Source organism: Leucoraja erinacea, chromosome 24, assembly GCF_028641065.1.
Source record: "Leucoraja erinacea ecotype New England chromosome 24, Leri_hhj_1, whole genome shotgun sequence".
Lineage (NCBI taxonomy): Eukaryota > Metazoa > Chordata > Chondrichthyes > Rajiformes > Rajidae > Leucoraja > Leucoraja erinaceus.
In genome coordinates, this window is record NC_073400.1 from 20,188,932 (window position 1) to 20,209,085 (window position 20,154).

General features: G+C 50.3%; 1 protein-coding gene across 4 annotated transcripts in view; it reads right to left on the minus strand.

Annotated features, from left to right (window-relative positions):
- Nucleotides 1-55: 55 nt before the first annotated feature.
- The window catches only part of copa (COPI coat complex subunit alpha), a 31,597-nt gene continuing 11,498 nt past the window's right edge, over nt 56-20,154 (minus strand). For all 4 annotated transcript variants that reach the window (XM_055654698.1, XM_055654700.1, XM_055654699.1 and 1 more), the window contains exons 12-35: nt 19,800-19,950; nt 19,384-19,450; nt 17,615-17,690; nt 17,155-17,237; nt 15,257-15,396; nt 14,691-14,776; nt 14,173-14,311; nt 12,657-12,819; nt 12,248-12,394; nt 11,663-11,852; nt 11,330-11,425; nt 10,913-11,001; nt 10,702-10,825; nt 10,339-10,431; nt 7,289-7,395; nt 7,017-7,091; nt 5,881-5,949; nt 5,640-5,776; nt 3,815-4,001; nt 3,415-3,525; nt 3,102-3,263; nt 1,723-1,835; nt 1,355-1,436; nt 56-1,138 (exon numbers count right to left, since the gene is read on the minus strand). In XM_055654698.1, coding sequence (XP_055510673.1) covers nt 1,079-1,138; nt 1,355-1,436; nt 1,723-1,835; nt 3,102-3,263; nt 3,415-3,525; nt 3,815-4,001; nt 5,640-5,776; nt 5,881-5,949; nt 7,017-7,091; nt 7,289-7,395; nt 10,339-10,431; nt 10,702-10,825; nt 10,913-11,001; nt 11,330-11,425; nt 11,663-11,852; nt 12,248-12,394; nt 12,657-12,819; nt 14,173-14,311; nt 14,691-14,776; nt 15,257-15,396; nt 17,155-17,237; nt 17,615-17,690; nt 19,384-19,450; nt 19,800-19,950 — 2,747 coding nt within the window. In that variant the 3' untranslated portion in view covers nt 56-1,078. The remainder of the gene's footprint in view (nt 1,139-1,354; nt 1,437-1,722; nt 1,836-3,101; nt 3,264-3,414; nt 3,526-3,814; nt 4,002-5,639; nt 5,777-5,880; nt 5,950-7,016; nt 7,092-7,288; nt 7,396-10,338; nt 10,432-10,701; nt 10,826-10,912; nt 11,002-11,329; nt 11,426-11,662; nt 11,853-12,247; nt 12,395-12,656; nt 12,820-14,172; nt 14,312-14,690; nt 14,777-15,256; nt 15,397-17,154; nt 17,238-17,614; nt 17,691-19,383; nt 19,451-19,799; nt 19,951-20,154) is intronic.

Sequence of the window (20,154 nt, forward strand, 5' to 3'; positions counted from 1 at the left end):
AGACAGGACACCAACTCCCCCTCCTGATCACCCCAGAATGAATCAGAGTATCAGCTGCAGCAATAACATTTTATTTTGACACAGGACGCAAAAGCTGTAGGCGGGGGAGGGTCGCCGAGGCTAGGATTAGAGCTATAATGGGCCGAAGGGCCATGATGCAGCAGGGACGAAGGCCCGCTTGAAATCCAAGCCAGGAGCAGGAGCCCACTGGGAAACCAAAACCATGAATGTGGATTTGGAAAGGGAATTGAAGTTCACAATTTCGGAGCCCGAAGGTGGGGTTTGGAATGGCTCCAGTGGAGTGGAGAAGTGTGCACTGGGAGTGGGAAGCTGGACTGGGATGCTACAGGATGGGAAGTGCTGTCAGCTGGAATTCCAGGTAACCAAAATCAGTTGGTTGGGGGTGAGGAAAATACAGAATTGGAGCTGCGGAGGAGCAGCGTGGAAAGCCGAAAAACCAGAGCTGGAATACTGGAATACCTATAGAGACAGATGAAATAGGAGGACAAGTGCTGGAGTAATTCAACAGGCAAAACATCTGCAAAAGTGGAAGGAATGGATAGGAAAAGTTTCTTCAGACCGTTTCAAAATTGTTTATTTTGACAAGAAGCCCGAAACAGGCTAACAGTGTGATTACAGGGGCTAGTTGGGTCTAAATTGTGTACAGTTAGGGACTTTCGTGGGCTAGTTTTGAAAACTCAGATCTAATTATAAGCAAATGGGATGCTTGGAGCAGAATATAAATGAGAACGACGGGTCGTGCATCCAACAGGGAGCGGAGAGGATTTAAAATATGGACAGCTGAAGAACAGTGAGAAGTGAAGCCGGTTAGAAAACTGGGAGCAAGATTGGTTTTCGGCTGGTCAGAAACCCAAGAAGCAAAGTTGTCTGGTGGGAAAGAAGGGAAGGGCAAGGAAGAAACTCGGAAGTGGACCAGAAGGTGACATGGAATGCAACTACAGGTATCATATACTATACATTAATTTCATGAACAAAGATAGCAACATGGGAAATCGCGAACATGTTTCAGGCAACAAGCAATTACACATGCTCGGCTGCAGGAGAAACGATCGAAACATCAGCGGAACTGCAGGGAGCTGATACGAAGACCAATCACATCCTTGCCAATCTCAGTCACCTAGAAAACAAACCAGAGCAGGTTTAAGGAAGAGTAATATTGGGATACCTGTCCACTGATTGGAGTCTCCCAGTCAACCCTCTGTCTCTTTGGGGGGGGGGGGGGGGGGGGGGGGGGGGGGGGGGGGGGGGGGGGGTGAATATCCCTCCCTCTCCCCGGGGATATTGAACATTGTTGTGTCATGCTGCTCTGTTCAGTACCTGGGCTGTTACGTACCGTGGTCACTCTGCAAATCTGACCCTTGAACTCGGGGCTGTAGCAAGCTCCACTCAGCGGACATTTTTCAACCGGCTTCCCCCTGGTAAAAGAAATCACGGATTAATTCGGAACGTTACTGATTTCCAGCTTTCGAAATGTTGTGTGAATTTGGCAAATCCACGCTTCTAAAACTCTGTCATGGAAGAAGCATTTAATTGTGAGCTGGAGGTGAAAACAGGAGTGGAAGCAGGGCAGAGCCATGAAAACCATAAAGAAAAGCGCATGGAGAGAGTAACAGGAGGGTTGCTTGGCTAAGCAGTGCCATCCCTTACAATGCCACCAGCTGAATCCACACTGGCCCCACCCCTCCCCTGCACCCCACCCACCTGTAGATGGGTCTGTACGTGGCTGCACAGACATCGAAGGGGTTGTGCATGTCGTAGTTGAGCTGATGGGCATCGGTAGGAGTCTTCTCGCAAGCAGCCAGGATCTTCCGTGTCTGCAGAGAGAGAGAGAGAGAGAGAGGTCAGGTTTATTGCCAATGCCCAGGACTGGTGGGCACTCTCAGAAGTGGGAGGGGCCCAGGTTTCCTAAAGCAAGGCCCCTGGCCCAACGGCATCCCACTTGGGACATGTCCCTTCAAGGTGACAGATTGGTCCACAGGCACATTCAAGTTTATAGTAGCACCTCTCCCTGCCTGCCAACCCCTCACTCTTCCCTGTGCGCTCCTCTCCCACTACACCCCCCCCCCCCCCCCCCCCCCACTCGCCTTTCCCCTCATCTCCTTCTACCTGTATACCAACATCCCTCTCTGGCTTTACACTTCACTCCCGTCTACCAGCCTTTGTCTCCATTTCAACTCTAGCCTTCGTCACTTGCTCTAACCATCTGCCACTGCAGATTCCCAGGACTGGACACATTATTCCCATGGGAAGTCGTCAGTGCTTCCAGAAACATGTTGCCCTTGTACTCCACACTGCTGCTCAGAAAGCCTAGGATCAAACTGCAATTTAACCAATTTATCTACCTGCCCCAGCACTATCAGTGATATCCTCCCTCACTCCCTAAACCTCTTGCTCGAAGGCACTGCTCCAGTAACCCATCCACAACACGCTCATTCTGCCGACACCCCTCCCCTCCAAAACTTGCAATTCTCCCGTGTTTCACCGCATCACCTCCTCCAGCAGCTGGTCTGCGTACAACCATATTTCACAGGTCTTTCCACCCATGCTGGTCCTAGAACAGCTACCCCACCCTCCTCCAACCAGCACCTTCCACAGTGTGCCTCTTTTACCCGTCAGGCAGCGAGCCTCAGGTCCCCACATTCTGAGGGGGGGGGGGGGGCGGGCGGAGAGAGAGAAACTCCTCACCCCCACCTAACCCTTGTCCCAGTTCTTGTAATTCTCTGCCCCTCTGCGAATCTAGAATCTGTCAATCTCCACCTTAAAAATATCCATTGACTTGGCCTCCACCGCCATCTGTTGCAATGATTTCCACAGATTCACCACCCTCTGACTAAATAAATTCCTCCTCGTCTTTCTAAAGGTACGTCCATTTATTCTGAGGCTCTAGCCTCTGGTCCTAGACTCTCCCACTAGTGGAAACATTCTCTCCACATCAACCTAGCCTGTTGGCTTTTACTCGCTCTCTTGCTACAAATCGCCGTTCATTCCCATTCAGAGAGTATTCCCAGCCCAAGGCTAAGCAACCTTCACCTCAGCAGGAACCCAAAGACGAGGCCCCACCCAACAACCCGAGACGTTACCTGCTGCCCCACTTCAGGCTTGGGACCGAGTTCCAGAAGTCTGCCAGCAAATGAGGCCGCGGTCTTGAAGTTTTTCAGCTTGAAGAAGAGATTAACAGCTGTCCTGAGCACCAGGATCATGTGTACAGGCTGGAGGTTGCAGTGGGTGAAGTAGGCAGCCATCTTGGAAAACGAGAGAGAAAACAGTCAGATTGAGAAAGGGAGAGTGGGGGAGGGGGGGTCATGGTGGGGGGGAGATGGGCAAAGCGGAGAAAGGACGCGAGGAGAACGGTGGGCGGAGGGCTGATGGGGCTATTGCAGATCCTAGGCCCACCTCACAGATCCTTTTCTGTTGCTCCAGTGTGTCCTTGGGAAGCCGCTTTCGTTCAGTCTCCATGCTGAGGCCCACAATGTACTCCCGACAAATGGTGATCAGCTGCTGGGCCTGAGCGGGCAGAAAGGGAACAGCTAGTGGACAATCACCAGACATCCCATGGAACCACAGTCCTGCCAGCACCAGACAACCACTCTGTTTTCATCTGCCCTCGCACCTCTGCATCACGTCTTCCCTCCTTCGCATCTCAACACCTCCCCGAAACCTCTGTAGCGCGCGCGCCCCCCCCCCCCCCCCCGCCGCGTCCCCCTCCTCCCTTGCACCTCTTCCTCTCTTGTACTTCTGCAACCACCCCCCCCACACCTGCCTTCTCTCTCTCTCGCACCTGCCCACACCTCACCTCAGCGATTTCCTGCTTGCTCTCCACCTCCAACAAGGGCACACTGAGCAGGATTGCGCGAAACCTCTCGACCGCCTCCTCGAACTTGCCGGAGGTGGTCAGCTGGTAGCAGAGCTGCAGCCGCTGGATCAGGTCGGCCAGCTTCAGTCCCACAGCCGGAAGCCCACTCTTCAGGCCCGCATCCTTCCTGCAAGGCCCAAGCACACAGCTTAGTCTTACGCCCGGCTCAGCTCACAGACCGAATCCAAAACTGGATATCCACAGTCAGAGGGGGCAAGGGCGAGGTGGAGAGCTCACTCTGTGATTAGGGCATTGGGACCCTGACTGTTTGTGATGTAGGTGAATGACTTGAATATGAATATAGGAAATTGACAGATAACAAAAATTGATATTAAAAACATCCTGATGGAGGAACTCACAGGGTCAAAATATCAACAATATTTCTCCCCAACTCATGATGCCCAACACACTGTTTTCCTCCAGAAGGTGCATTTTTTGCTTCAACTTCTAGCATCTGCAATCTACCATGTGTCCCCACACAAAATGGAAACATCGTTGATAGTTAAGAGTCATAGACTGCAGAAAGATACTGATCAGTTATTAAGAAGGCATAGCCATTAGGGGTGAAATTTAAACCTGGTAAGTGCACGGTGTTGCAATTTGGGAAGATTTTTCAGGATAGGTCTAACACAATTAATGATAAACGCCGAGGGACTATTGAAGGGCCGAGGCACCTAGCTCTACGTCCAAGGATTCCTGAAGATGGCAACACAGTTAGATTATCCCTCAAAGAATGTTTTCCTGATACATGCCTTTATTAGCCGGGGCACAAAACATCTCAATTATGAGTAGAGAATGGGTTTATGGAGTCGCGAAGGCAAAGGAACACTTGATTGTGGTATACAAAAAGGGTTATAAACAAGATAACATTTTCCTTGCAAAAGAGGTATCTACAACCAGAGAGCACATGGGGCAAGAGATTAAGGGAATCTGTGAAATAACTTTTTCACCCAGAGGGTGGTTGGAATCTGGAAAACTAACCGAGATTGTGTTGAAGACAGGGACTTTCGCAACATTTAATTATCTCGCCCATAGCTTGAATCACCATAGCTAGAAGGCTATGGATCAAACGCTGGTACGTGGGGTTAGATAGAACAAATCGATACTTAATGGGCAGCATGGACATGGGCCGAAGTGCCTGTTTCTCTGCTGTTCAACACTAAGTGACAATGATAGCAGCATGCAGGTTAAAATGCACTTCTCTGCAGGCCATAAAGTAACCTCGAGTGTCACAAGAGTCATGCAGGCCGAGTGGAGATGCCAACTCCAAGTGCCACTATTCTGCACGGGCTAAGGGCCGAGACGTCAGGTTTGGAAGTCATTTCTGCTCATTCCAGTGGAGTGCCAGAGGGAGAGAGCAAGGAAACATCACCAGAGCTGGGAACCATTTTATACCCAGCGTGGGGTGCCAACAGCTGGCTCTAAGCCAGCGTTGCTTACCACCAGATCTAGTTCCCATGTATTAGACTGTTTAATGTATCAGCAAATGCTGGAGCCACATCTTACTGTCGACGATTTTGTCAGCTGATTGCATTAGTGAGCCAAGTGGTCATTTTGTCACTGATTAACAAGCCGGACGGCCATTTTGTGTATCATGAATAACAGCAGAGAGCTGGCCGAATATGTTACATGAAAGGTCTTGGAGCAGAGGAGTTAAAGGGAAGAAGGTGTTATTAAGACGTTTAGGAATAGAAGGGAACTAGATTCCCTTGCGCTAGAAGCTGTACTTTCCCCACACACCACAACACACCCATCATACACTCACCAGTTGCGCTGCGGGTACCCGTACATGGCAGGCAGGCACGGCAAGGCCTGGAATACAGAGCGGCCACGGGCAAACGACTGCAGGAAGAGGTTTTTAAACGGGCCAAAGCTTGTGACCCCTACTTGGTCATGAAGCAACTGAAGGGCAGAGATAGGAAAGAGATGATTAGTCCACACCATATAATGTGCACCAGCCACCCCAAAGCCAGGACACACGTCCCTGCAAGATAGTGAGGACTTACTCGAGCCGCAGTCTCGAAGGATCCGGCCACAAGGTGATCAACAGGCAGCTGAGAGTTATTGCACCAAACCTGCAGGAGGAAGTTGAAGAGAGGAGGAGGGATGGGATGGGGAAGGAGGGAAAGGAGGGAGAGAGCACAAGGAGTTAGGAGTGGGAAAGAGAGAAGGGAGGGGGGTATGATGAAATGAGCGTGGAGGTGGGGGGCGTAAGTGGGATAAACAAAAGGATTGTTTAGGAAGGGCAAAAAGGAGGGAAGGTGGAAGTGGATTTTTAAAAAATTATTTATTTCGAACAGAATAAAAGAATAAAAAGTGTGAAACAGCATACAAAAATCAAAACAACAATATTCATAAAGTGTCATAAACAATATCTATAAATAAATGAAATCGTATGTGTCCTAAAAGGACCAGGAAGAAGCAAAAGCTTATTAATTCCCACCCTTATTCAACTGCTTGTAATTATCTTGTACAAATTTAGCAGCTATATGTACACCAGCCACTATATGAATCTTTGCATCAGAGTCACTGGGTAGAAGCCTATGATCCACAGACTTTATTTCCTCACCCTTCACCCTTAAATGTGGTGTAGAGGGTGCCCACATGATATTTCAAAGGCAACTAATGCAGAAACATTCACAAAACCATGGGAGCAGAAGTGATTCTGCCAAATACCCCACTGCCCCACCCCCATCCACATTCCAGTGGCAAATCAGAATCTGTGCTCTTGTCTGACTCTTGACCATCTTGTTACAAAGACAGGGAGCAAATTTATGCCCGTGAAGCATCTCTGGATATCACTGCATTCATGCGTGTTGAAACAGCAGCAAGACTGACATCTATTCTGTGCATGGAATTGTCACTGTTGGCCATTTTGTGTAAATGTCAGAATGCCAGTAATGCTGCCAGTCATTTTATGGACTGGATTATGTGGCCATAGTCCTGGTGGCCAACATGCAATTCAGAGCATCAATTACCACTGGAATCATGTACATTTTGCATGCTGGGTTTTTATGTCAGTTGAACTGTTGGCCAATTTCTGCCCGGACCATGATGTCACCAAGTCTGGCAGCCATGTTATGCCCACAGTCGATGTGTGGCCCACCCCATGTCGGAGATATCCAATGTCAATGTTACTTACCTGTGCAGGATTGCTACCTCTGGAGGGTGAGACAAAGAATCCATCTGAGGTTCCTCCTGCACTCCCAGCGAGTTCCTGTCAACAAGAGACGCAACAGCATAGGGTCAGTGAGGCTGTTAATTTGATCTTTTCATGCCCCAACTTTCAAGGTCAAAAATCTACACAGTGCATGTGACTTGCTGAGGTCTGAGTACGAGCATACGCCCAGCAACAAGAGCAGAGGCTGCAGAAGGGTTACATACTTTTAATGACCAGAGAAACAGGACGCTTACCAGTTCAGGAGGCAGGTCCAAGTCCTCCTCCACGTCCCAGCCGCCTCCTTCCTCAGTGGACCTGGTCGCTTCCTCTCCAAATCCATCAGCAGCATCCACAAAGCCATCTGTCAATCAGGGCAAAGTTGAGAGGGGAGCGAGTGGCAGAGGGGGCAAGGGAGTGAGAGGCAGAGGGAAGTCGAGAGACACATGGGTATGGGAGGCAGAGGCAGACCAAGGGATGAGAGGGCCAAAGGAAGAGAGGGGTGAGGGAAGGAGAGAGAGAGAGAGGTGAGGTTTCCAGAGGGTGAGAAATCTGATTAGTCAAGTCTCGATTTCTGTGGATTACACATTTAAACATCTCCAATATTGACAGAATGGCACGTCACGGAACAACTTTTGAATGCAATGATCGTGTAGATGGTGACAAGGTTTAGGTAGCTATCTATTAATCAGGCTGATCTAATACTCTGCAATCTTGAGTTCAAATCTACTGTGGAAGCTGGCAAAATACAGTGAATAACCAGGGGGTTGAATAAACCTGTGTTCCCAACAATGAGTGCAGCTACAGTCAGCTGTTAGAAAAGCCAATTTGGTGCACTGCCTCTATTGTCAGTGAAGTCGGCCACCCCATCCCTGCACATGTCAAACATTCCTGAACTGGCACAGCAAGTCAATGTATGATTGCTCAACCAGTCCTCAGGATGAGTCAAGTCAAGTCAAGTTTTATTCGTCACTCGCACAGTCTTAAATGGCCTACCCCTAAATCTTAAACTAAATCTTAAATGGTCCTGGACTCCCCCAACATCAGGAACATTTTTCCTGCATCTACCCTGTCCAATCTTATATGTTTTATATGTTTCTATAAGATCGCCTCTCATCCTTCTAAATTCCAGTGAATACAAGCCCATTCTTTCATTATATGTCAGTTCTGGCATCCCGGGAATTAACGTGGTGAACCTACGCTGCACCCCCTCAATAGCAATAATGTCCTTAGGAGACCAAAATTGCACACAATACTCCAGGTGTGGTCTCACCAGGGCCCTGTACAACTGCAGTGGACCTCTCTGCTCCTAAACTCAAATCCTCTCGCAATGAAGGCCAACATGCCATGAGCTTTCTTCACTGCCTGCGGTACCTGCATGCTTACTTTCAGTGACTGATGTTCAAGCACACCCAGGTCTCGTTGCACCTCCGCTTTTCCTAATCTGACACCATTCAGATAATAATCTGCCTTCCTGTTCTTGCCATCAAAGTGGTAACCTCACTTTATCCACATTACACTGCATCTACCATGCATCTGCCCACACACCCAACCTATCCAAGTCACCCTGCAGCCTCGTAGCATCCTCATCGCAGCTCACACTGCCACCCAGCTTTGTGTCACCCGAAAACATGGAGATGTCACATTTAATTCCCCCATTTAAACCGTTAATATATATTGTAAATAACTGGGGTCCTAGCACCGAGCCTTGCGGCACCCCACTAGTCACTGCCTGCCTTTCTGAAAAGGACCCATTAATTCCTCTTTGCTTCCTGTCTGCCAACCAGTTCTCTATATCAGTGTCAATACCCTACCCCCAATACCATGCACTCTAATTTTGCACACTAATCTCTTGTGTGGAACCTTGTCGAAGGCTTTCTGAAAGTCCAGATGTACCACATCCACTGGCTCGCCCTTATTCATTCTACTTGTTACATCCTCAAAAGATTCCAGAAGATTAGCCAAGCATGATTTCCCCTTTATAAATCCATACTGTATTTGACCGATCCTGTCACTGCTTTCCAAATGCGCTGCTATAACATCTTTATCAATCGACTCGAGCATCTTCCCCACTACCGATGTACGGCCAAGGGACTGCATAGCCCATGGCTCAGATCACAGCTCTACACTCCTGGACGACGATGAGAACAGGCGCCCCCATGTGGGTGCTTGAGGTTGAAGCATCCATAACCTTCCAGCCAGAAGTACAAGAGGATATATTTTCTCATCACAGGAAACCATTCAGCCCAATGTAACAGAAAGGAAAACTGCAGATGCTGGTTTATACCAAAGATAAACACAAAATACTGGAGTACCTCAGTGGGTTAGGCAGCATCTCTGGAGAAAATGGATAGGCGACATGTTGGATTGGGACACTTCTTCAGACTTCAGACCATCCAGCCTATGCCAGCTCGGAGCAATCCCACCAATTGCATTCTCTCACATTTTCCTGTAACCTGCTATCTCACATTCCCATTATCTTTCCTGATTACTCAGCCACTTTCCGACAAGGACACTATAGTGCAGTCAGTTAAGCTCTGTACATCATAGCTTGGAACTGGTCACAGGAACATGTACAAACTTTACACTCAAGGCATCTGAGGTCAGGACTGAACCTGGATCAGTGGAACTGTAATGAAACTGAACTGCTAAGCCACAGTCATTGATCCACGGAGATCCCCTCAATCCCAGAAATCAGTCTCCACGCAATTCGGTTTGCCGATTACTCCGGTGTCAGGGGTTATGGCGAGAAGGCAGAAGAATGGGGTTAGGAGGGAGAGATAGATCAGCCATGATTGAATGGCAGTGTAGACTTGATTGGTCGAATGGTTTAATTCTGCTTCTATTACTTATGAACTCCATGGTCTACCAGAGAATGCAAAGTGCCCCTTATACTTCAACAACCCTGGGACCAGACATCTCAGCAGATGTACTGAGCACCTTTTCTCCAGAACTGGGTGACACAGTGGCACAGCTGGTAGAGTTGCTGCCTCTCAGCGCCAGACATCCTGGTTCAATCTAGACCTCGGGTGCTGTCTGTGTGGAGTTTACTGCTTTTTCCTGTCCACCAAATCTCTCGCCCTCAGAAGTTTGTATCTCAATCGTGTCCCATCTTAACCACCTCCACTCCAATGAAATCAGACCCAGCCGCTCCTCATGACTGGAAGTCGATGCCACTGAATCTACTCTGCACCCTCTCCAGTGCAACACACACCTAGTACAGTGCTGAGTTTACCCCCCCTCCCCCCCCCCAACCCAAAAACACCCAGGAGCACTCCTTTGAGCCCGTGCTTCAGTAGACACTCACCCTCATCCAGCAACAGCTCAGTGTCCTCTTCCCATCCGCCTGTGCCAGCACTCTCCATAGCCAGCTGGTCAACGGCGAGCTGGCCTCCCTTGCCTGTGGGGGGAGTAAAAGGGAAAGGTAGGTGGGGGTGAATATCAGCTGTCACACGAGGCAACCTTCCCATCACCACCACGCCGGCCTAATCGCAGTCCTTATTCCAGAACCAGATCGTGCAATACATCACCAAAGGACCTCACATTCACAGACGATAATGTCAATCTGGCAGGCCCACCCACCTGGTTCGATTCCTCCTAACACCCTGTATGCCCACCCCCACCCAACTGTAGTCCTCCAACCCCATCCTCCATCCAAACCGACAACTACCTCGTCCGGCCATGTTCCCCTCAAAGTAGCCCTTGGAGACGGTGAGCAGTGGCCAGTTGGTATCCAGAGGCATGACGGGTGGTGGGGGCTGCAGCAACTGGGCCTCGGGGTCAATCTCTGGCACCTGAGAGGGAAGACAGAGAAAACAGGGATGTGGCGAGGTCAAGTGTCAGGGAGCAAGACATGGGGAGTGGCAGCTGGTCATACTTACAGTTTCCTTTTCTGGATCAAAGGTCACCCTGAGGGCCTCAGCCTCCTCGTCCAATCCATGTGTTGCCGCAGTCAGGTAGGCCAGTGACTCTGTGGGAATGGATGGATGGAACACAAAACATATCTGTTAGCAACTGATTTCGAGCACCATACGCCAGAGACAGAGATGGAGACAAAATCTGAGGAGAGTAAAACAGGCCTGGAATTGGGGGAGGGGGGTGGTTTCGGGACTGGTGGGCAGGCGGAACACAACCAGTGGGCGAGGATTGAAAGATGTTTTGGGAAGCAGGTGGTGGTCCAGGAGTATGCGGAGAAAGAGGGGTATGGGGCGACAGGCAATTTGTCCCGCTAGTGGGGGGGGGGGTGGGGGAGAGAAATGGGTTTGTCCGAGAGTCAGCGATTGAGCATTTCCTCTTACTCTGTCCGCAGTTGTTCAAGATGCGAACCCGTTCTCCCACGTCGCCCAGGTACAGAGCATTCTGGTAATGCCCACTCATATCCTTGCGGATCTCAGCTACACAAGGACAAGAAGCAGACACAGATCAGGCTAAGAGCTTCAATAAACCCAGCCCTCATTTCCACCCTCTTTCATCTGCCAAACGCCGTCAGAGGGCTGCATCAGGTTAATCACTTGACCAGCGATTCCCAGTTCACCAGGTTGCCACAGGTGAAGTGAGCATGTCATTTCCCATAGGTAAGCGACCGCGCTCTGCACCTGCCCTCCCAATCCCACCCAGGCCCACGGCCTCACCAATTTTCATCATCTTGCGCAGCTTCTCCAGGTTGCCGGTGATGAGATAGAGGAAGGAAAGCTTGTCAAAGTTCTTGGTGCGCTGGTAGCACATCTCCACGATCTGGTGGTTCCCCTGCAGCAGGGCCAGCTCACCCAGCTTCTCCCAGCACCCCTTCTCATCCAGCGCCTTTGCTGCATCCAGGGCAATCTGTCCACAGAGGCAAGGGGCTGGTATCAGATAAGCGAGGGATGATGAGGAAACAGGACCAGGAGATCAAGTGGGTGATAGGGTTCATGAGATAAGCAGGGAAGGAGGAAAAAAACCCCAAAATACAACAGGGAGACAAGGGGGGAAAAGGCAAGAACGAGGTCAGGCATTCATGGAAGATGGAGCAGGGGTGAGGAAGAAGAGTAGCAGACGGGGGTAAGGGGAGGGTATTAGACACCAGGGGACAAGGGGAGAGGAGTGAGTGTGGTGCAAAAAAAAAATGAGGGGGAGAGAGTGGAAGGTGGAAGGGGAAGAAGCAGAAGGAGGAGAGAAGACTGAGGCAGAGGAAGAACCAGAGAAGTGGAGCAGGGAGAGCAGCGGGAGGTTTGTCTCACCTCGAGATTCCCGCACTCCAGAGCTAGGCTGAATCGGGTTTTCTCGTCCTTGACGAAGTGCAGCGCCACCTCCGGGTATCCCTTCTTCTGCAGGTAGGCGATGATGGACTGTCCCACCAGCTTGGCATTCCGCACCATGTGTAGGACCTGTGGGGGCAAAAGAGAGGAGTAAGAGGCCCTGCACAAGGGGAAACCTGGGGGAGGGGAGCAGATTGAGTTTAGAAGGGCCTTGGCAAGTGTAGAATCGGGTGGATCTGGGATAGGGGTGAGGGGTGGAGAAGGGAGTGGAGTGGCGCAGAGGGCAAGGGGTTGGGGGGAACGCAGAGGAGAGCTGAACACTACTCAATCATTGTGCCTGGAGCCCTGTGTGACACTTACTCCGGTAACCCCTTCATTGCTACAGACCTACCTCGTCATACTTGCGGTTGACCAGAGCCAGCTTGAACTTGAACTCGGTGGGGTCGATGGTGAGAACCCGTGGGCGACAATCCCTGTCCAGGCAGTAGACGCTGTTGCCCTTCACCCTGGTGACGTAGATCGGCAGGTCCAGTGTCCTGATGATCCCATGGTCGCTATAGAATAAGGAGTTACACATCAGCCCAGGCTCAGCTGGGAAGGCTTCCGACAGGAATTCGCCGTTGCTCCTGCAACGGCGAATTCTCCCGCCCGTGTTGCGGGGTTGAAGAGCTCCTGGAGCGGGGCCTGACACCACTGCCCCGCGCGGCTGGAATGGCCGCGGGACTTTGCGAGCGCACACCGGGGGCTCCAACACCAAGACCCGGTGTGCGACCTCGCACCACCCGGCGTGGCTTCAATGGCCGCGGGACAATCGCCATCGCCAGCCGGGGGCTTTGACTTTGACTCTGACATCGGGGGGGGGGGGGGGAGAGTGCAGTGGAGAGATAAGTTTTTTTTGCCTTCCATCACAGCTATGTGATGGATGTTTATGTAAAATGTAATTATGTTGTGTCTGGGGTCTATTTGTGTGTAATGTATGGCTGCAGAAACGGCATTTCGTTTGGACCTCCAGGGGTCCAAATGACAATTAAATTGACTCTTGACTCTTGAGGAACAGGTCAAGATCAAATGCACTGTAACCTGTAGAGGCCTGTCAGCCTACCCCATGCATGGTAGTCCAGGAAGCCCCCCACCCTCCCACGCTAGGTCCACAGCCCTGAAGATCCTGTCGAAACCCAATCTCTTGCCGTTTAAATATGAAGAGGATAACATGTCTCTTTCTCTCCAGACTGGCAGTGTGCCAGACCTCCCAGGACTCTGTGGGAATCCCTGCGCTCCCCTCCTTTCCTAGTTCTGGTCAATCTCTACCCCTTTGCTCTGCCTCAGAGGGCAGTGGAGGCGGGTTCTCTAGATGGTTTCAAGAGAGAGCTAGATAGGGCTCTTAAAAATAGCAGGGTCAGGGGATATGGGGAGAAGGCAGGAACGGGGTGCTGATTGGGGATGATCAGCCATGATCACATTGAATGGTGGTGGTTGCTCGAAGGGTCGTATGGCCTACTCCTGCACCTATTGTCTATTGCTCAGGGAAACTGTCCTTCCAATTTACTCTCCCAAATACCTCATCATGATACACCCCTTGATTGTCTCCCCTCAACCGCTTCTGTCTGGGGTTGTTCTGAGAAAAACAACCCCAGTCCCTCCAAACATTTCTCAAAGTGACAATACTCAAGAGTCTTGACAAAACATCCTCGTCAAGCCGTCTACACCTTCTCCGTGTGAAACCATCCCTCCTGGGATGTGGCCGGAACTGTCCACTGGATCTGGTGTTGGACACTATTCGGGCATCCCCTCCCTCCCATGTTCTGAGCTTTGCTTAATAAATAAAGGAAAGTGTTGCATGCACCTCTGCAACCAGAGTGGCTGGTTGTGGGGAGATGCCGTGGGAGAGGGGCAGCAGGGAAACTCACCCAGAGATCAGTGCGTATTTGATGTGGTTGCTTGTTGTGTAGATGAAGACTCCACTCTCGTCCCAGGCCCCACTCTTCACTCTGATGTTCTCGTGGATGCTGCACAGAGATTCCAGCTTGCGGTTGCAAATCATGATAGCTGCAGGGTGGGGGAAGGAGGATTGGGTTCAGGAGAGACAGAATGTTGGCTCCATTCATATCTCCGCAGGACTCCCACAACCAGCACAAAGGAGGAACTGCAGATGCTGGTAAATCGAAGGTACACAGAAAAGCTGGAGAAACTCAACGGGTGCAGCAGCATCTATGGAGCGAAGGAAATAGGCAACGTTTCGGCTGCATCCGTTGAGTTTCTCCAGCTTTTTTGTGTACCAGCACAAAGGATAGGCTAGTCAACCTCGGCCTCACTGGAGTTTGCAGCGAGCTCCTCACATCAACACAGAGGTGCTGGGCATCCATCCTTCCCACCAACACAACAGGCACCCTCCCACCTACAGCAGCATCGCCCCAGGCAAACTCACCGTGTTTGGACAGTAGAGCCACGTGGGTCATGTCGCCAGACCACACCACATACTTCACTTTGCAGATCTTGACAGAGCTCAGGGACCTGCAGAGAGGCAAAGGGTCAGAGGCCAGTCCATCCCGTCACAGACACTCCCTTCCTCTGTTCAACATAACAGTCCTTCCTTCACCCAACCTCCTTTCCCAGTCCTCTCCTCCCCCCTCCCATCCATGACTCTTCCCTACCTCTCTCCTTCCCCATTTACTTTGTGAAGTTATATATCCAATTAGGTCCCTACTAGCTCAAAGATGCATAACCCCATTCTTTTCCTTCACTTTACTCTCACCAGACATCTGACTCCATCTATCCCTAACGAATCTTCTGTCTCTCACTTACAGAGCAGGGCAGCTTATACAGCAGCAAATCAACTCGCGTCCCGGAGGCACGGAGAGAGAGCACCCAGGGGAATCCCATGCGGTCACAGACATGCAAACACCACGCAGACAGAACCTGGATCTCTGGAGTTCCTCCACTATCCCTCCTCCCCAACCTCCTATCACCCTCTTCCTTGTCACCTGCCCTCACCTCTTCTGCTGAACATCGAACAGGGTGATGGAGTCGGCGTCTCTCAGCAGCAGGTTCCCGGTGCCCGCGTAGAAGATTTCATCGCAGTTTGGCACCTGCACTTTTTTAGTGATCTCATTCTTCAGATTTTTAATTAGGATCTGTGTGGAGGTGGTGAATGGGAGTAGGGGGAAGGAACAACGTGGAGTTAAATCACAGAAACAAGCTAAAATCATTGCAGCTAATACCTGGCCTCTCCAATTTTTGCCCTTGTCACTCCATCCCCAAATTAGCAAATTAAACAATCCCAGCTTCCCCAAAAACGCTCTCACCACTGAGATTTTCAAGCGGCCAAACCACAGAGCTACAATCTGGAATACCAGTACAAGTCCTTTGCCTGAGGAAGAATATACTCGAAGTGGAGGGAGACCAGCAACCTCTCAATATACTGATGCTTGGAATGGTAAGTTTGTCTAATGAAGAGGGATTGAGGCTGAGCCTGTTGTTCCAAGGCAAAATTGGAATAAACAGATAATTTTCGGACTGAAATGACATAACTAGTGGAACAGCTGAAAGATCAATTCTTAGTTTTCTATTATTGACTATTCATTTGATGTCTTGGGGCAGGGGGCAGAATGCGATGCATCAACATTTGCTGATGGCAGAACCAAAGCAGGGCCTGCTGCAGTGAGGATATTTTGACTTTGCAACAGGCTACAGGGCATGGAACAGCGCAGGAACATACCCTTACCATAAATGGGTAAATAATATTGGATATGTCTCATTTGGAGCTTTTAAGAATGCAGACGGGATGGTAAAGAAGGCTTACGGTTTGCTTGCCTTCATACAATATGATACAATACAATAGAATTGTATTTATCCCAGGAGTGAAATTGATATTGTGTATTCAGTATTGTGTTTCAGATGTAAATATAGTATGTGGATCTGGTCTCAATAATAGAGAGGATGCGGAGATTTTGGAGGCTGCAGGGGAGTTTCACCAGGATGTTGTCTGCATTTAACGATTTGAGACTAGATTTCGAGAGGTGGATGCCTACAACATGCTGCCACGATGGGATGGGGGGGGGGGGGGGGGGGGGGGGGGGGGGGGGGGGGGGGGGGGGGGGGGGGGGGGGGGGGGGGGGGGGGAGGCAGTGGTGGAACCAGAAACATTAGTAACATTTAAGAGATATTTAGACAGATACATGAACAGGCACGGAATGGAGTATAGGCCATGTCCAGGCAGATGTGTAGTTTAAAGTGGCATAATCGGCACAGACATCAAAGACCAAAGGGCCTATTCCTGTACTGAAATGAACGGGAAAGGATAGACCATTCTTTTCCCTTGATGACCTCCACCTACTAATGCAGGGTCTTGTCCCCTAAAGTCGAATGCAAAGTAATATTAACCATCGCTCCTCCCCATAAGTTCTAAATTAGTTACAGCATTGAAACAGCTGTATGAGATACAGCATGGAAACATGCACACTGGCCCACTGAGTCCATGCGACCATTAATCACCTGTTTACTAGCTCTATGTAGTACAGAGGGGGCAATTTACAGAAGCCAATCAATCTGCAAGTCTTTGCGATGTGCAAGGAAACCGGAACACTCGGAGAAAATCCACACGGTCACAGGGAGAACATGCAAACTCCACACAGACAGAATCCGCAGCCTGGATCAAACCAGGGTCTCCAGCGCTGCGAGGCAGCAACTCTACCACTGTGCAGAGTGGCGGGGTGGTTGGATCCAAACTCAGCTTCCATGTCTCAAGTTCCAAGGTGAGTCTGCCCCATGAATTCCAATCCCCAGTCGCCACATTGGAACAAAGAACGCACCAGCACTCGTCCTTCTCTTGAACTTCATCAGCCCCCCCCTCCTTCACCGGTCAGAAGTTAGAGCGCCGCCCCGATACTTACCGAATGCATCCGGTCCAAGACAGCAAAGCGATTTCGAGCCACCCAGACAGCAGTCAGACCAGAGGAGCGCTTTCCCTCAGGAGCTGCAGAGAGATAGAACACACTGTGACTTCCAAAGAACGGGGAGGCAGGTGGGGTGTGGATCAAGTGAGGGAAGGGAGGGAAAGTAGGAGAATTGCACCCAGTTTTAATCAAGGTCAAGGAATTTGGCCCATTCAGAAAGATTTCAAAAAGGTTTAATCCCATGCTTCAGCACCAGGTCTTATCGCAAGCAGTAGCTCTTAAAATTAACATGTTCATTCCACTTAAATGCAGGGAGGGTCCCTGTCTCTCACACCCAGAGTCCCAAAACTACTCCCCACCCAATTTTCCCCTCCTTGCACCATCAGCCAAGGGTGACTCATGGGGAAAGGGAAGTGGGGTGGGGAAAGAATTTAGACAAACGGTCACCGCAACCTACCATCAGGATTCTGCGAGTCGGAGTCCTTGGGAATGCTGTAGAGATCGTACGTGCTGTTCTCCAAGTTGCTGGCTCGCTGTGGGAGACAGAGAGAGTGGGTCACATTTTCCTGTGAGCCATAGTGGACGCAGGCAATGACAAGTGATTAGTGTTTGGACCCAACTCCTGCAACCACCAACCCCCCCCCCCCCCCCCCCCCCCCCCCCCCCCCCCCCCCCCCATCAGCCCCGTGAAGGCAACTTGTGAAGTCTCCATAACCATCATCACCCAAAAAGGTGGACCCCGAAGAACACCAACACACTATGGGCCCCCCTTTAATTTTCATTGTGAGAAAAGTTCATACAAGAAAGCTAAAGAGTCCATGGCTCTCCAGGGATATAGAGATGGAAACTGCAGTACTCCCAGTGTGGTCTTCTTCTTCTTCTTGCGAATGAAACATAAATAAACCAAACAAATAGTTAGATCTCAAGCCGGGTGTTGAGCAGCCAGGCTGTTGTCCCTGCGGCAATGTCTGCCAGGTCCCGAGCTCCATTTGGTGGCTGGTAGAGCGGGCACTCAGTGATGACACGGTTGACTGTCTGATGTTCTGTTCCGCATTCACAGGCTGGGCTCTGGCGTAGCCCCCATGTCCACATGCTGGCATTTAAACGCCCAACTCCAGTACGAGGTCTGATGAGCTTCACTCATGCTCACTTCTGGGGAGGTCAGATCCTGGGCAGCTTTTATCTGGTGAAGAGATGTAGCTGTGTAATGGAGATGAGGTTGCCTTCCACTCCAGTGACCACTTGGTGGCTATCCAGTGCTTTTGTCTCAGTTGGCAGGATGGATGCTAGGAGTTGTTTTCCATGTGGAGCAAAGGGGTGAGGGGACTTCAGTCGGGGTGGCCTCTGCTCTCTGCTGATAGCCTGATGGAGGAGGTGATCTGGTTCCATGGCACGATGAGATAGTGCCCGAGTTGCTGCTTGCCTTCGGATCCTTGCAGGCAGAATGCCTGCAAGTATAGGGAGCTGCTCGACTGGAGTAGGTTGAAGGCACCCAGTGATGGTTCGTAAGGTGCTGTTCAGGCTCGTGTCTTCCAGGCTAGTATGTCTGCTTGTACTCCAGACGGATGTGCAGTACTCAGCTGGAACATACTCAAGAGCCAAGGCAGAGGTGCAAAGAGTTGATGGACTGGCTCCCCAACTTGTTCCTGCCAGGCGTCAGATGAGGCCGCTACGCGCCATGACCTTCTCACCGAGACCAGCCAGGTGTTGACGAAATGTAAGCGACCTGTCCAGCTTTACTCCGAGGTAAGTAAGTGTTTGTTGGAAGTCCAAGCGCCTATTGTTAATGAAGAAAGCTAGCTCTCGCTTAGCTTCCTTGTTGTATAGATGAAATGCTGTTGACACTGTTTTGCCTTCGCTCAGCTGTAGACACCACTGTCGTATGTATACTGCCAAAGTTCACATGTCTTGACTCAAGGAGCTTTCGATTGTCTTCCACTCTTTGTGTCTCATCAGGATGGCTAGATCGTCAGCATACCCATATTTTCCAGCGATGGTCTCTGGGAGGTCATGGATGTACACGTTGAAAAGCAGCAGAGCCAAGATAGATCCCTGTGGGACGCCATTCTTCAGTGTATATAGCCTACTCTACTGTGATGTAACCCAGGGAAATGGAAACCAGTACCGTTCACAATGCTCCCATTGCGCTCAGAGTTTGATTTTTCTCTTATTATTGTATCTTTCCCTGGTCTCTACAGCAACCCGCGAACCTGTTCCTGATCTTACCGTGCACAAGAGGACAGCGTTTTCTGCTGGATTGTAGGACATACTGAAGACTGGGAACTTGGAGCCACTGTGGAAAGGAGAAAAGAAAATTTACTCAAGATATGCTGGCATCGCAGAATATTTTCTCACAAAATTGCTAGTCCACACACTGGGAGTGTGTGACAGAACAGTGTAGGTGAGCTTCGCCTTGTAATTAACCTGTGGAACGGAAGTGTGGAATGGAAGTATGTGATGGTACATTGCGGAGGGAGATACACTCTGCATATAACCTATGCTGAAGTAGTGTGTGACAGGACTGTAAAGGGAGCATTTTTTGGCTTCTAACCTGTGCCCTGGGAGTGTGCGGCAGGATAATGTAGAGGGAGCATCACTCTGTGCCTAGCCCGTGACCCGGGATTGTGTAGAGGGAGTTTTACCTGCGCAGCTGCATTACTGCAACGTCCTTGGAGCTGTGGAAATCGAGTTGACGCAGGAACCGGTCTTTGACGTAAAACAGGGCGTTTCCATGCACTGCATAAGCTGGCCTCTCTCGCTCAAGTTTGAATACAATCATCCCACTGTCGTGACCTACGCAAAGGTTCAGGGAAAAAGGTTAGGGTGGAAAACGAAACTAATCTGCATGAAGCTACCAAAACTACACGTTACTGGTATGAATGTGATACCACCAACATCCTCAGAGAGCATAATGGAGAGATATTCCTACAGACTACACCAGATATGTAGACCATTTACCCGAGAAAGGGAACAATATATCACGGCATGAGTAAAAGA